The sequence below is a fragment of the Dioscorea cayenensis genome, chromosome 15 (genome assembly GCF_009730915.1).
Source record: "Dioscorea cayenensis subsp. rotundata cultivar TDr96_F1 chromosome 15, TDr96_F1_v2_PseudoChromosome.rev07_lg8_w22 25.fasta, whole genome shotgun sequence".
In the NCBI taxonomy this organism is placed as follows: domain Eukaryota; kingdom Viridiplantae; phylum Streptophyta; class Magnoliopsida; order Dioscoreales; family Dioscoreaceae; genus Dioscorea; species Dioscorea cayenensis.
Window position 1 is genome coordinate 11,125,388 of NC_052485.1, and position 15,981 is coordinate 11,141,368.

The 15,981-nt window shown below is 36.9% G+C and overlaps 1 protein-coding gene across 2 annotated transcripts; it reads right to left on the reverse strand.

Annotated features, from left to right (window-relative positions):
- Window positions 1–10,016: 10,016 nt before the first annotated feature.
- Window positions 10,017–15,749, reverse strand: LOC120276789 (protein BREAST CANCER SUSCEPTIBILITY 1 homolog). Of its 2 annotated transcripts, none has more exons than XM_039283492.1 (14): window positions 15,624–15,749; window positions 15,338–15,391; window positions 15,196–15,266; window positions 14,437–14,550; window positions 13,432–13,916; window positions 13,242–13,340; window positions 12,137–13,123; window positions 11,945–12,045; window positions 11,653–11,839; window positions 11,307–11,404; window positions 11,087–11,204; window positions 10,847–11,012; window positions 10,644–10,762; window positions 10,017–10,548 (listed from the first exon to the last, which is right to left on the reverse strand). In XM_039283492.1, the coding sequence occupies exons 1-14, from the start codon at window positions 15,689–15,691 to the stop codon at window positions 10,204–10,206; spliced, it is 3,012 nt and encodes a 1,003-aa protein (XP_039139426.1). In that variant the 5' UTR covers window positions 15,692–15,749; the 3' UTR covers window positions 10,017–10,203. The 2 variants fall into 2 exon arrangements, with proteins under 2 accessions (XP_039139426.1, XP_039139427.1); XM_039283493.1 differs by having other exon boundaries at window positions 10,204–10,548; window positions 13,432–13,901.
- Window positions 15,750–15,981: the final 232 nt, after the last annotated feature.

The window sequence follows — 15,981 nt, forward strand, 5'->3', positions numbered from 1 at the left end:
TAAAGTTCATAAGTCACCATCAAAACCACACTGTCAAGAAAATCAAGAGCGTAGCCCACCACTTTTGTGGATAAGTTCAAGACCTGTAGGTGCTCAAATAATACAATCCATGTATATTACATACAAGAGTCCTTTTCTAGAACAAATATTCACACATCGGGAAAGAAAACCATATCACAAGAGCGTTTGCCAAAAGCAAGATATTTGCACAAAGTTTCATAATTCTTTTCAATCCTGATAACAACATAGTAATAAACATTTGCATTTCAGAAATGAAATCCATTCCTGCATTCCAATACATATTCGAGGAAACAAGGTTTTGTAAATCCAAGTAATGCATTCTCACAAGCATTGCATCGAATTCATTAAGATCAAAATAACAATTTCATCAGCCACAAATGATTTTCAAATTACTTAACAATGATAGAAGTGAAAATGATAAATTCTGAAAGCATGAAATTATCAACATCTTACATGGGATATGAGTAATAATTCAAAGGCTTGAACAAAACAAAACATGCTATATATATAGCATTTCATATAGAAATCAACAAGGAAATATAAAAATAGTTTCAAGGAACATGATAAAATACATTGAGTAAAACAAAGTGGTAAATGGGAGTAGCTCCATCCTTCCTCAACAACATAAGTCCACTCAAGTTAAATCATCAAAGTCCCTCTATCAGACTCCAATTATAATGAAATAAATTATTCTCACAAACTTAAAAAGATTAAACCAAAGGATTATAAGCAAGTTTCAACTTAACTTTTCTAATAAACATACATTCTCATCTTCTAATTCTATTCATCCCAACAAGATGCTCCATCTCTATTATACTTCCAAATCAACTTCATCAAGGAAATCTTTAAATACACATCATGACTCTAATCCCCACATCCCTTGTAATTAAAATCATTCAAAATTATTTATATAAATTCACCATAAGTATTGTCTCACCAAGATCTATAACCTTCTTATATCAATATCAAATAAACTTCTTGAGACCAAAATAATTTCACATTCACATATAGATAATTCATCATTTCAAATAAAATTCAACATTTAACATTTTCAATGTTTAAATCAATAGATTCGAATAAGAAACCTCAATATTAACTCACATTAACATTATAGAATTCATACCAATCCAAGATTTAACTCTGAAACAAAAACTGAAGAAAATGAGTCGGTGCTACAATGACGCTACAGTGCTTGAGAGATTCATGCAGCCTGTGTGGTTGCTGGCATACACCCCAAATAATCCCCTATTTCACTATTTACTTCTCCAAATGATCTCAAAAGCTTTCATAGAGTATGTAACCCAGTCTTATGCATAATGTCCTATGAAATTTCTTTTACTCAAATAATTGTAACTTGACCAACTTTCTTTACTCAAACTTCTCAATTTAATCATGAATTCTTTTGCATTTATTCTTCTTAATAACTCATCAATTATTCTAAATCATACTTCCTTCAATTCAAGCGTACACATTTTCATCTTCCACCATTATAAATCCATTCACAAAGTCACCAATAAGTTCCTCTATTTCCTTCACATATGCATCCCAATAAACATAAGTCCCACAACTTCCTTACAACTCAAGTTTGCCAACATAAGCAAAGTATACAAGCTAAACAACCCCAAAATTTACGATTAAACCCCTTAGTATTACCTCATCAATGACTTAATCCTCTCCAACTTACGCATCTCCATCACTTTCTTTTTAATTTATACCATCATACATAATAACAATTCCTCTAGGCACACCTCTACTTCACTAACATATTCTTTTATCATCATTTCTCACACTTAATTAATTATTGTTCACATTAAATACTCAAGAGCATTTCATTAAACATCTTACATGCAATGACTAACTTTTCACACATCACATCTAACATAATACATGAAAACAACCCATTTACATAAACCATTATTCAAGTATTTTTCTTCTACCCAAAATGGGGAAATCACCCCATTTAAAACATGAGATCCATATAATCATCTTGACATAGATAACAATCAATCTAACTCCTAAAAGCTTTAAATTTTAAAAAAATAAAGTTGACAACAAGTATGGAGTGTATTATACAAACAAAGTGAACTTATGTCCAATAAATTAACAATGAGGTAAAAATATACATAGCAAAACTTTTGATGTCAAATAATTCATCAATTAAATTCAATCTTCTAAGTAAACATGATATGGATTTCAGCAAGACAAAACCCAAGCTTGGACCATAATCATCCAAATCCACAACAATTCAAGTAAATAAAGAACATAAAAGCTTAAAGAGATAAATAAAGGTCCAGTTAGCCCACTCACCTTTCTTCCTCACCTCCTTCTCACTTCAATAGGTCTAGGAAAACAAAAGAGAGGGGATGAAGAAAAACTTAAGGTTAAGATCAACAAAATAAGCAAAGAAATAATTAAAACATAAAAGAAACTAAAAGATTTGTTTATCTTTAATAGTCCGAATGACGGAAGAGGATTAATGGAGGAGAAGCTAGGGTTCTTGATAGCGCCCTTTTGTGTGTTGTACCGCAAGTACACGGGTTTGTCGAAGTAATAATACCCCGGTGAGTGGCAGTCAAATCCACAGGGAACAATGATTAAAAACACAAAGATTGCTACTTAAATAGAACAAAAATGAACTAATAGTGATGTGAATAAGAATCAATGCAAATAGAAATAAAAAAAGATGAAGGAGGCGCAAATAAAAGATTAGAGAGGCAATCGACGATAAATGGGGCACCCAAACACTGCTCGCCTTAGGACTATTGTTTCAAGTGCAAGACCAAACATTATGTTTCCTAACTAATGTCTAATGAGTCGTGAAGATCCTTAAACACACAGTCACAAACTTAAGGTCAACCATGACTAATCCTACACTATGCCCCAGCGGAGAAATCTCTCAGTCTCGATACCTCACACTGTGCTAGGTTGCTTTAGGCTCTAGGGATTCCAAGTGATAAATCCTATTCCCTAAAATAAATATAACCCTTTGGTCCAGGCGAAAAACCCCTAGTCACAATTAAACCCCAGATACTAAGGATTACTTCAACGCTTCACTATGTTGCTTTCGCAACTAAGCCCCAGCGAAGTTCGTCTCTTAACACTTCACTCTATTGTGACCGCAAAGAACTCTTGGAAAGTGGAGGTAGGATAAATCACACCGGAGGGGAAAGGGGACATTCCGCTACTTCTCGACTCACCCTGTCAACCCTCTCCAATCTAGCATTGTCTAACCCTCATGGTGTGTCACTCTAAGAGAAAATCAATTCAACAAGCATTCGAGATTGGAACTCAATTAAAGACATCAATTAAAGAAAGCATAATAAAAAGTCAATGAAACAATAACATCCTAGGGTTTACAAGTCCAAGTACCCTCTAGGGGTTTAACTCTCCAAGGAGCACAATACAATCAATAATGAAATAAAAAATAAAGGTATATAATCCATGAATAAACCCCTTTGGTGTTCATATCGATGGTAATGTGGAGTAGCCTCGTCTTCTTCAAAGGTTCCCTCGTCAAGCCTAGGGCACACCTCACCAAATTGAGGAACGCGGTGTTGAAGGCCATAGAACCACTCCAAAAATCATGTCAAAGCCTCTCTAAACCCTAGCCGAGGGCGCCTCCAAAGATGGGGAAAAGATGAAGAAAGGATGGAAAGATGGATCCCTAAATCAGGCTGAAATCGCGACTTAAATAGGGCTGGAATCGGGCATCCACACGGGCGTGTGGAATTTCCACACGCTCGTGTGAATCTGCAGAAATTCAATTTTCAGCTGCCTATGAACAGTAACTGCTGCAGTAATTTCCTACAGTGCTTCGCCAAAAATGCTCCCAAATCCACACTTTTCATCGAGGCAACATAAACGGGCACATGTCTATGCTGTAGATCGCGTTGCTTTTTCAATAAAAGATCATATTAACGAAGATCTTGCTAGCATTGCACAAGTCGGATACGCAAATGTGACTGCCTTTGTGTCCCTCCAAACCATGTAATTGCCTAAGCACATGGAGATTGGCACACATTCAAGTATCTTTGAGCACAACTTGTGTCTTCAAGTTTTTTTTACTCCAAGATTTCATCAACAAAGTGCATTCACGATCTACTTTGGCTTCTTTCTTCTATACTTGTCTCCACAACCTTACATGCACAAAAGAACACAAATACACATGTATTAGCGATAAAATCTGAGAAAAGTAATGCTCATCGTAAGAAAAAAATACTTCGAATTACTAATACACAAGCACTTATCAGTTCTCAACTCAAGGATGAATGTGAAATGGAAAGAAAAATCTGATATTTTAAACAAGTTCTAGGGGTTGCTACAATAACCTTAATACAGTACTAACTAAACTCTACAGTAATGGCTGAAAAATGCTATAGTAACTGGCCAGTTAAAGCTACAGTGTTGGAATGGTTATAACATGACCTATCTGGCATGGGACGATATGCATGGGCATAAGCAACGCACAAGTGGCTTATAGAGAACGTTCCACAAATAACCGTTCAAGTGCAAGCAAGATGCGCTGGAGAGAAGACCAACACAGGGTACCTTAAAGATTGCGCGGTCGCATTGAACATATGGTTTTATGAGCTCACCGACATCGGCAAGAAGCTACATTTTTGCAAGACCCCAAGGATATTGTGTTATGGTGAAAATAGTTATCGGAAGCAAGGGTCGATAGGACCCATGTTGTCATCTCTCGAAGGAAATGAGGTAATAAATTACGAACAATGTGTGTTACAATTTCACATTTTACGTTAACTATAGTTTGGAGTGACATTTTTGTGTAGAAAACTTTGTTTCTTTATAAGTATACTTGTTATCGTTTAATAGTAGTATGTTATGTTTAAAAAATTGTTTTAGTGTTTAACAATATTGGTTATTGTTTAATTTTACTGGTTACTGTTTAAAAATATTCTTTTAGTATTTAACAACATTAGTTATTGATTAAATTGAGGGGTTTCACCGAGATTGTGTTATTTACAAATGTTAGTTTCCTGAAGTTGTCGCCGCTAATACGGATGAAGAAGTCTTTGTTCGGGTCATCCGCCGTGGAGTTGATATTGCTCCCACACCACTGCCTCGAAGAAAAGATGAGAGGCTAACCTCTTCAAGGCGCGTTCGATGTCGTTCCTCTTCTCCCAACCCAACCCGCGCATGCACTTCTCGTTGTTGGACAAGCCCCCCTACCACGCGCGTTCGATAATGTCACTGCACAGCTATTGCAGGCGTGCGAAATACTGACAAAAGAGTTCTCCTGGCTTTTTGCTCTTGTCGAGGCGTTAGAAAGACGTTCACAGTCGAGTACTACGTCCCTACCAACAAATGAACTACCAGGCAACGACGCTACTAGGTATAGCCCTGATGATACCAACGTAGCCCCGGAGTTTGCCGACGACGATGTAATTGGGATGGCCATCCGCAGACGCCCTTATTGGAAAAGGCTTGCGACGAGAAGAAAATGAACAATATCTCTCCCTCCACCGGCTGATGTTGAAACAATAGTAGCACCACCCACGGTTGATCGGCCGGATACAAGGGATGTGTCAGAGGAAATTGCCCCAATAGTAGCTCCACCTGCATTGAACCAACCTCTAAAGGATGTGTCTCCGGTTAATGATGTCGTCACGGTCGATGTTGACAGGATCATTGAATCTCTTGCCATTGAAATCCCTGTCTTAGTGGAACTAGCAGATGACAGTGGCACATCAAAGAAAGACACAATCTCACAACGAATCTCTTGCCAATAAAATCCCTGTCTTAGTGGAACTGGCAGATGACAGTGGCACATCAAAGAAAGACACAATCTCACAACAACACGAAGTGGCAACTATTGGCGGCAAACCATTGTTGGACCAGCAGGAAACAACTTGTACACCAAACACATAACACCAACAACCGTCAACAATATCACCCAAAGGGCCATTATCAGGAGTCAAAGATGTCTCGGCTATTCCTGATGATGAACCCTTTGGTAATAACTCAAAACCGAAGGATGCTGCTAATGAAGGGCAAGGAAGCGTCAACAAAGAAACAACGATTATTGACGTGGATAGTACAGTCCTTGCCAACCAATAGTATGACGATGTGCGGAAGAATTTTTTTCACAAGAAGAAAAGATACGATAGATACATGAGCCTTGACGAATTCGAGTAGGAGATAATAAGGATCTTCCTGAACTGCTTGATAGACTTATAAGTATGAAGTATTTATGTTACAATTTAAATATATGTATTATGATTTAAGAGAAGTAGTTTCCGCTTAAATATTTATGTTATCAATTAAATATATGTGTTACCATTTAACAGTATTAATTTATGTTTAAATATTTACGTTTTCATTTAAATATTTCTAGTTTCCGATTAAGTATTTATGTTGTCATTTAAATATATGTGTTACTATTTAACATCAAGACTGTCATCTAGAAAAATGATTGTGTTAAGACAACACGATCCCGCTTGTTCACAATGCTGGATGGGAAGAAAATGGTCACAGATGATATCATGGATGCATTTATGTGCATAATTCAGAAATCACTGAAGAGAGTACCATATCCGTATAAGAAACGTGCTTCCATCACGCGACCATTGGCGTTATGTATGTCCAAACAAGAAGACGCATCTGAGACGACTCTCACTATGATCGGAGATGCCGCGCATAACTTGCATGATGTTGATATCGTCGTTCTGCCAATAATCCTTAATGGCCACTTCCATGTTCTTGTTCTGGACAATGACAAACAAGAGTACATGCATTATTCTTCATGCGAGAGTGAGGAATATGACAGAGACGCCATCGACATGGTAAATTACATACTAAATAGAGCACACACATCATAATTTCTTAATCAGAATTTTAACTTGAAAATGTATTTCCTGACATCAAAAACTATTCGACAATTATGTGGAGATGGAGTACGGTGAGACAGTGATGACCTCGTACCCCTTAATTCATGACATTGACACTCTAAGACAAAACGAGGAAGTGTTGACTGCGCAGTATATGTCAAGTAGTTTATTGAACAAATACTTGACGATGAAAAGCTACGGCTACCGCATACTGATGTTCCTTATTTAAGGCTAAAGTATGTCGCACACATACTTATGGAAGGAAGCGTAGCCGGTATTAGTGAGAAAGCCTATACATCAACTGGGGGACAAAAACATTAAGCCTGTTTGTAATGTACTCTCATGCTAACTTATTCTTTTCCACTAACTTATTTCATTTCTAATGTAAATATTGTACTCTCTTTTAAAATATCATAAACTTGCCACCTGCAACATGAACAAGTTTTATTAGATAGATCAACGGAGTTGTTGCATTGGTCAATCACTTCATAACAGTCATCGACACAACGACCAACAAAAAGATGTCGACTTTCCACAACAAGTTCCTCTACCTTCTTATGTATGTCAATACATAAGTATGTCTCTCATTTGTTCGCTTGCTCACAGCGGGTGCATAACATGCGCATCAGCTTGAACCTATATGACGTAGAACACGTATAATTAAACATTGTAAGTCATTGTTAAGCTAAGAAACTTAAATTTAAGTAGAAACAAAGAAGTTTAAATGATGAATAAACAAAGTTAAGCAAAGACCCTGAAATTTAAACAGAAACAAAACTTGTTAAATGATAACAAAAAAAAGTTAAACGAAGACCCTGTCATTTAAACAGAAACAAACAGGTTTAAATGATAACAACCAATATTTAGCATCAAATAAAATCAACATTCAAATACTGTATGGAGTTGACCATTTTCATCACCGGTAAATGATGGGCTTCTTTGATCCACGCATTGAATGACTCTGCGACATTTGAATACATCTCGCCCCAATATTCACCTCTGAACAAATAATTTGACCAATATGACATATATGATTTATGAAGCAACCAGTGATAGGAATCGAGTGATGTGGGTTGCAGTTCATTTTTTTTTAAAAAAAAAAAAGGTGGATAAACCACTGCAATTAATTAAAAAGAGAGGAGGGATACAGACTGAGCACAAGCGCCTACAAAAGACAAAACAGAACACCACGAGAAATGGCAGAAAGCACACAGAAATAGTAACTGAACAAACATCACCGAATGAGAATCAGCAAGGGATTCTCAGCCAAACAACAGAAACAGACTAGCCCGTGAGATGAACATGATCTACCCTGAATAGTGGATCGCCGCCAGACTCCACTCCACTGGTCCCAAGGGCCTCCGTGCTCTGCCGAAGCATGGCAATAGGATCCTCCATCGTCTCTCGCGAACCTTCGACAACTAAAGAGAGCCAAGATATCAGCATACGGTCAATCTTCAAAACAAGAGCATGCGTAGACAAACAGTTGGCATTAAAGATACAATCATTTCTAATAAGCCAAATATTCCACACAATAGCCCTCACAACTAAGTCCCCAATCTCCCTAAAGTTAACCTGAATCGAAGTTCTCCAACCCCGCCAGATCTCATGCAGTGACCCGGGAGGATCTGGAAGCTGCAGTAAATGGACGAAATACCCCCACACCTTTCTAGCAACCAAACAATGTAAGAAGAGATGATCTGCTGACTCGATGGCAGAATTACACAAGACGCAGGTCACCGTAGGGAGACGATTGTAGCTCCTTCTCGCAAGAACATCCATGGTGAGAATCTTACTCTTCTCAGCTAACCAGTTAAACAGAATAACTTTCTTCGGACACGGCTTCCTCCAGAAGAACCTAGCAATAGGGCAACGCACACCACCATCAATGAGGAAACAGTAGAAAGATTTCACCGTGAAAGTTCGATTGCCATTCAACCTCCAACTCTTTTTATCTCCTACCGCCCCATCATAATCCTTGAATCTTGCCCACTAGTTCCAGCTATCCCCCTCCTCAGAGAAAGGGGTCTGATTTAAGAGGTAACTCATCTCGCGCACCGTTCCGTTGGATAATTTTAAGCGGAAAAAGAACATGGATAACTAAGCGAACATAAGTTTTAAGCTGAAACTGGAATAATTAAACTTGAACATATATTTTTAAACAGAACCTGGGATAATTAATCAATAATTAACTTGTACAACTATGTAAAAATAAAGGAGAAGATCTTTACAACGAGAAGAGATCATTTTCAGTAGAAGAAGTCTCAACCACAAGATCGACTCCAGTGTATTTGAAGAAGGCGTACATGTGACACATGCAGTGGAAGTCAATCTCGTTTTTTATTGGACAAACCGTTTTATGTGCATCGGGTGTGATAAACTTCACCCTGATACGGGAAACATCGAGATCACATCACTCACATATCTCCACTAACACTGATTCCCAAGAAGTTAATGCCATGAACACTAGCACTCATCCCTTCCTTTTGTTTTAACAATAACACAGAACTCCTCCACAGTAAACCTACATAAAAATAAATTGTTACTCTCTTTCGCAGGATGATCAAGGTCAGATAAAGGAAGAGATTGTCACCTTATCAAGCAGTCGTCAGAACTCCAACACAACAAATGGTGATGAATTGAAAAACTTCAAGGCTCCAAGGTGATAAAAGCCTTTCAAAGTTTGTTTGAGAAAAAGAAAAAAAAGAATGTAAAAAAGTTGGACATGATGTGATTGAGAGGTTTTTTTCCACTATTTTCAAGGGTGATGATGGAATTTCACAACATGGACCCAATCAGAGTGATCTTTTGGTAACAAAAAAAGAAGTGAAACAATAACAGAAAAGTTGTTCGGAGTATTCAAAACTTACCGAGGCTGTTTGGTAAGTTTTAAAATTACTAAGTAGTAAACAGTGATTTTCTCTTTTAAATATCATATTTAACTAATTATGTTTTTAAATTATTGAAATATAAGTTATATTATTTATTAGTATTATTAATTATTATAATATATTTTTTAACATTTTATTATTAACTTCGGTTCAATCCCGGTTTGACCCAATCAAACACATCAACCCCTGACCCCTTGATTTGACAGAGTCAATACTTGGGCCAGATTTGACTGCCTTGATATTTTTCTTCATTTTGGTTCATTTTTCTTAAGGAAAATGAACTACAAATTGCATATAAATTTTAAAATGAGATGCAAGCTACGGAACCCTCCAATTTTTCCAACATAAAAAAAAAAAATGATTTCCAATATAAATTCACAAATTGACAACCATCAGAACTAATTACTAAATGAAGAGACTTTATAAGAGTTATTCAACCCTTGCTAATTTAACTTCTGCAGTTCACAGGCAGCAATGGAATCTATGATCCATGTATTACTTGCCACTTTGGCTCCAGTAGCATCAGCAAGAACCTGTGCTTCATCTCTCCTGCTAGAGATTACCGATTCCCGGTTGCTCTGATGCATATCAGATATCTCACTGCTGTAAATTATGTAGGTCACCTGCAAATGTGAACCATCTAATAACCTTTCCTTGTCCCTTGAAATTGGTTTCCTTTGTAGAACCACACCACCTGCTGCATTGATAAGTTCTTGTAGATAGCCTTTATAGGAAGCTGTGAAGGCTCCATTGAGATAGAACTTCATGCTGTCAAAGAGCTTCTGTTTCTGAAGGTTTAACAAGATAAACAAATCTTAGTATATATGCCAATACAAAATAGACATATATATATATATATAAAAGCTTAGCTAAGACAACTAACCTTACTAATGGCCCTCACTCTTCCTAATCGAGGACCATCTCTAATTCCATTCACATCAGCTTTGATTTCGTATTTCTCTTCGTCAACTGGTTCCATGGCTTCCATGCAATCTTTGATCCCTTTACCAGATACATGACATTAATTGACATAAGAAATTCGGAAATTGTACTGTCATGTAATGTTTTTGAAAAACTTGATCTTACAATTGATACTCAGTATCCATTTTCCATGAATGATGGCCATTAAAAACTTGAGAGTTCTTCTGCTTGCTCCATTCTCATCAGTTGAAGCAATTACATGGGTAACTGTGGGTGTCCAAGACTTCAAGACTGAGGCACCAACCAACTTTGCAAACTTTGAAACGGTTTCCTGTCATTGGAGTATTCAGGTTAAAATCATTCACACGCTGTATCTAGAGATATTTCTATGAAGTTCCAAATTACCTTCTCATCATTAGTTAGGGCTGAGCAACAGAGGACCCACTTGAAAGGTGAACCAGAAGGCCACTTCCACTTTAAACCTGTGCTTTCATAATTACTTCTGGATAGGGTCTGTGGTTCCCTGGACATATCAAACAAGGTAATTTCAGGGTTATTCTTAATATAGATAATTTTCAGAAGCCGAATTATTTATTGAATTTCTTAGGGTAAGTAAATTGATAACCTAGGAGCAGTTCCTTTTCTGCACTTCTTCTGGGGTTCAGAAACTTCAATTGGCAATTTTGATGATGAATGAAGTGGGCAGAGCATCACAAAGTTCTCCTGAGATATTTTAGAAAAATTTCTATGAACAAATAAGAATAAATCTTATTCCATGATATTTCTATAATATCAGGATACCATATATCCATGATTGATTTTCATCTTCATTTATTTTGCCCATTTATTTGATTGAGAAGAACATAGGGTGCAAACATCTTGTTTATGATTGCACCAGAATGATTATAATGGGTCCTTGGATGAGTTGATAATATGAGTATGGTTATAAAAAACACTAATAAATAACTTACAATGTCCCATCGGCATTCTGGAATCAATTTAGCACAAGTGAAGTGAAAACTCTTGCGACAACTTCTGTCAAAGCATCCAAGAGCAGCCCCTTTGATGCTGCAACAACTGCATTTGATTCTCTTGCTTCGTCCCACTTCAGCCACAAGATTGATGGCAACTTCATCTTCAAAGTAAACATCAGGAGCCCTTCCATTTGTGTAATTGCTAAGTGAGGTATAAAGATAAACAAGGGAAAAAAGAAACTACTACTTGGAAAGTTGAACTTAAACTTTTCAATAAAAAAGAACTGACCATTCAGTGCAGTTTTTGTGAGCATGTATGATATTCAGGGCACCATTATGATCAGCGGTTACTGGCTTCCCATTGAAGTAATGCATCATTTCCCCAGAAACCTGCATTTGTGTCCCGTGAATTCTGTTTCTTTTCAAGTGAATAACATAAAACATCAGGAAAGAGAAGTATAAGATATGAAGATAGAACTACCTCTGTATCATTATCTGACTGACAGAAAGAGCATTGAATCTTCGAAGGAATGTTCCCGCATTTCCTCATAATAGCATCACTGGTTCTGAAAAGTGCTGCCCCAGTTGTTTTCGTACCATTGATGGACATACTCTCAGATTCTGGACCGAAACTGGTGGTAGTCAGACAATTTTTTATATCACCAGTACTCATTGAAGCTAGAGGCATAATGTTAGCATCTTTTGCATTATTATGATCTACTCTTCGTGGTTTTTTCATCTTCCCTTCCTGCTGGATCTCTTTTACCCTTTCAGGTTTTCTCTTGCGAATAGCTTCACCATTCTCACCATGGTTATTTGGAAAAGCTAGCAGATTTGCATTTGCTTCCTGATTATCTTCATCTTTGAATGCTTCCCCAGTGTCACCTTTTGAAGGAAGTAAATCAGGTGCCTCCATTACAGGAAGTTTAGATGACTTCATATTTTTCCTTTGTGATCGAATCTTAGCTTTCTGCTTCGCACTGCTGGGGTCATTCTCCTTTCCTCCTGCTTGATCATTTTCAGTCTCAAGAATTGATGATGCATGCAATAACTCACTTGTTTCATTTCCTATGCTATGATGTTTAACTTCAGCAATAATGGGAAGAGGTTGTTCAGCAGCCTGCTTCTTCCCTGATTTCATAGTATGCTTCTTATTATAATTACTAGATTCCTTGCTGAGCTTCTTGCATGCTTTCTTACCTTGATTCAGAAATTTATTGTTCTCCAAATCCTCAGAACTGGAGTTTTTTGCTATATCCAAAGAATCCACAGGGAGCAGGTGGCTAGCAGCCTCTGAAATACTGATACGTATTTCATTTGCATTCTTTTTTTTCTTTTTGGCATTGCTTCTTTTCTTCTTAAGACATTTCCTTTTTGCACCAACTGCAAGAATTTCCCCGCTTTTTCCAACTGGCAAATATTTCTGGTGTTCCTTATCTTCAATGCCATCTAGGCTATCCATACATATCTGTTCATTGGAACAAAGTTAGCCACTATTGAAATAAGCAGTTTGCGAGAATAAAGGAATAAAAGAAAAACGTATGGTACCCAAAAAAAGAGAAAGCATCATTTAGATAAAACACCACCTGATCTTTTAGTGGAGTTGAACAAAGTTCAGGAGAACAAGCTCTCTGGGTCCATTCAAACATTTCACTATCATAAAGTCCAGGAGCATCGAGTTTGCTCTGCAAGACACCCCCAGAGAAAAAGTTAAAATGACATTGCAGGTAAGGTATAGATAGGTACTATATAGAATGTGAGAGTTGCGCGACGTACTAGTGGAGTATTTTTCATTTGATCCTCATCGTCCGAATCTTTAATATCACTAAAACAGGGAAGAACATTAAATGGAGACACATCAGCAGTATGCTGAGTAGTATGTTTGTCTGAATCATCATCATCAACACCCTCATTTCTTTCCCTCAGCCAAAAGAAGGGAGAAAACACAGGATCACTCGGCTTGTGATTATCATTGTTTTTATTGAAAATTTGAATGGCCTCAGATTGAGTGCTTGGATTGGCTGACTTAATAACCCTTTGAGGTCTTATTGGGGTTTCTGTGGGAGGGTATGGAGTCACATGTACCCGCTTTTTAGCTGGGAAAGAAGGCATCATTGAGGAACTAGAATTAGATCCAGCATCAGCTTTGTTCAACTCCTTCTTTTTCTTTGATAATCTATATCGCTTTGATTTTTGATGTGTTGCTATTGAGGTTTTTGCAGCATCACAACTTCCCTCTACATTATCTGGGAGTTGAGCATCTTTAGCAGAAATTAAAGCAAACATGTTATATTGATGCCGAAGAGTAAAGTAATGAACTTCTATATACATGACTTTTGCAATTAAAGAAACAAAAATGCATCAAAAGGTTATTTTGAAGTTTGAAATGCTATTGTTAACTTCAGCAAAAATTTAGACGTCAGAGATTATAATGTAGAGTCCCTCTTTAGATATATGGATGCCAGTGGAAGAGCTAAAATTGCTTGGGAATGTTATCAGAGTTCATGCATCAAAATAACCTGAAGGCAGTAGCAGGTGTAGCAGTTTTTTCAGAAAACAATCGCCAATAGCCAAGTACAAGAAAGGAGAAATTAATTCACACTTTAGTCATCTTCAATCCCAAAAAAGTATTCAAGCACTTGTAAATTATTATCATGCAGCAGTACAAAGGATGTAAATGCAATGATGATCTGATATTAGCAAAATGCAAACTTGAGCAGAAGCAATATAAGAATAGGAAAGCAAATAGGGAGCCCTACTCACTTAATTGACACAACATACCTGACTTTTTTACCATAGGCCCAATTTGTGTCGTAAATATGTTGACTCCAGCAGCAACTTCCATGCCCTTGTAAATGCTTACCAAATTATCCATGTGAGGAGTAGGGCGCACCTCTACAACAAAACAAGGCCTCCTCACTCGTTAAAGAAATAAAAGGAAGAGATTTTGACAAAGGATGATTCATGCAAATATTAGAAGTCAGATGACAGGCATTTTCTTTGGTTCCTCACAGATAACATGCAAAGCTAGTTTTTGACAGTGGAAAGCTAGCTTATGAATTGTTTGGCCAAGTAGAGACTAACAAATTTTATTATCTGGCTATATTGCTTGATAAGGGGAGAACTAGACGAACTGAGAAAAGAACCTGCATTTGTAAATTCTCCGTCAGTAATTCTAATCAGAAATAGGTTTGATAATCAAATGCAAATGCTAAAACATTAAGGGCACATTAATAGGAATCTAAATTTGTGACTTCTGCACATTTGAAAAGCCAATAAGACGCACTTCTGAAAATCAAAGAACTAACTTCAGTCTTTAGGTTAGACCAAAAATTTGTCTCTCTTTGAAACTATCCCTTAAGAACTATGTTGCCCATGTTTAATTACTACACAAGAAAATACCAAATGACTTGTACACCAAAATTTCATAGTTATCCTCTTCCACACAGAACACACATAAAACATATAGGCTGCTGATTTGTCATAATAGTATTTCTTTCTTAAATAACCTTTCTGATAATACAATGCTGCTGGGCATACCTCTCCGGTGAAAGGGCACCTTGCATACCGGGCAATCCGACACTGATTTCATTGATTCCATGATGCATAAACTGCAAGAAATTAACAAACAGATCAATAAATTACAATTTCCAAATCGAGAAATAAACAAGTGGATACTCACTTGCAGAAGACATGATTGCACGGAAGGGAAACAGATGATTTCAAGAGGCTCAAGCTGACAAAAAAAAAAAATCAAGAAAAAGATCAATTTTTTTTCGCCAGATATATCATGGCTTCTACAATTTATACCATTCAAAGCACTCAAACGATCCAAGGGGGAGACGATAACACCATTGATTCAGTGATGATAAAAAACAAAAAAACAAAACAAAACAACAACAACAACTTCAAAATTCAACAATTAGGGTTGAAAAAGAAGCAGCCGTTGAGAGGGATCGTTGTCTTACCAGATAGGGCACTTGAGCTCCCTGCCCATCTTCTCCAAGTGACATAGATCAGCCATTCTCGTCCCCATGGAGCTTTCTCTAGTTCCAGGATATCAAACGAAGAGAACCAGAGACAGAGGGATTAATTTAATATAATATGCTTTAAATTATTTAAGTTCAAAAAAAGGCGGGAGTTTACTTAATTTTTAATGGTGAAAATATGGCGCCAAATTTCCCTCTATTTTGGAGAAAAATTGAGAATGGTTTGTTGTAATTGGGCTTGTTCAATTTGGCCTGGCCCGTTAAGGCCCACAGCTAAAATATTTTTCATGTACAAGTGAATTATGGCATATTACAGCTTATAAATTGCATGAGAAAA

Bases quoted from the DNA above. Each gene is read 5' to 3' on its own strand.
- LOC120276789 (XM_039283492.1), bottom strand. From the start codon at position 15,691: ATGGGGACGAGAATGGCTGATCTATGTCACTTGGAGAAGATGGGCAGG. The intron at 15,392-15,623 runs GTAAGACAACGA...TTTTTTTGTCAG, and splicing joins GAGCTCAAGTGCCCTATCTG to CTTGAGCCTCTTGAAATCAT. The intron at 13,341-13,431 runs GTACGTCGCGCA...GGTGTCTTGCAG, and splicing joins AAATGAAAAATACTCCACTA to AGCAAACTCGATGCTCCTGG.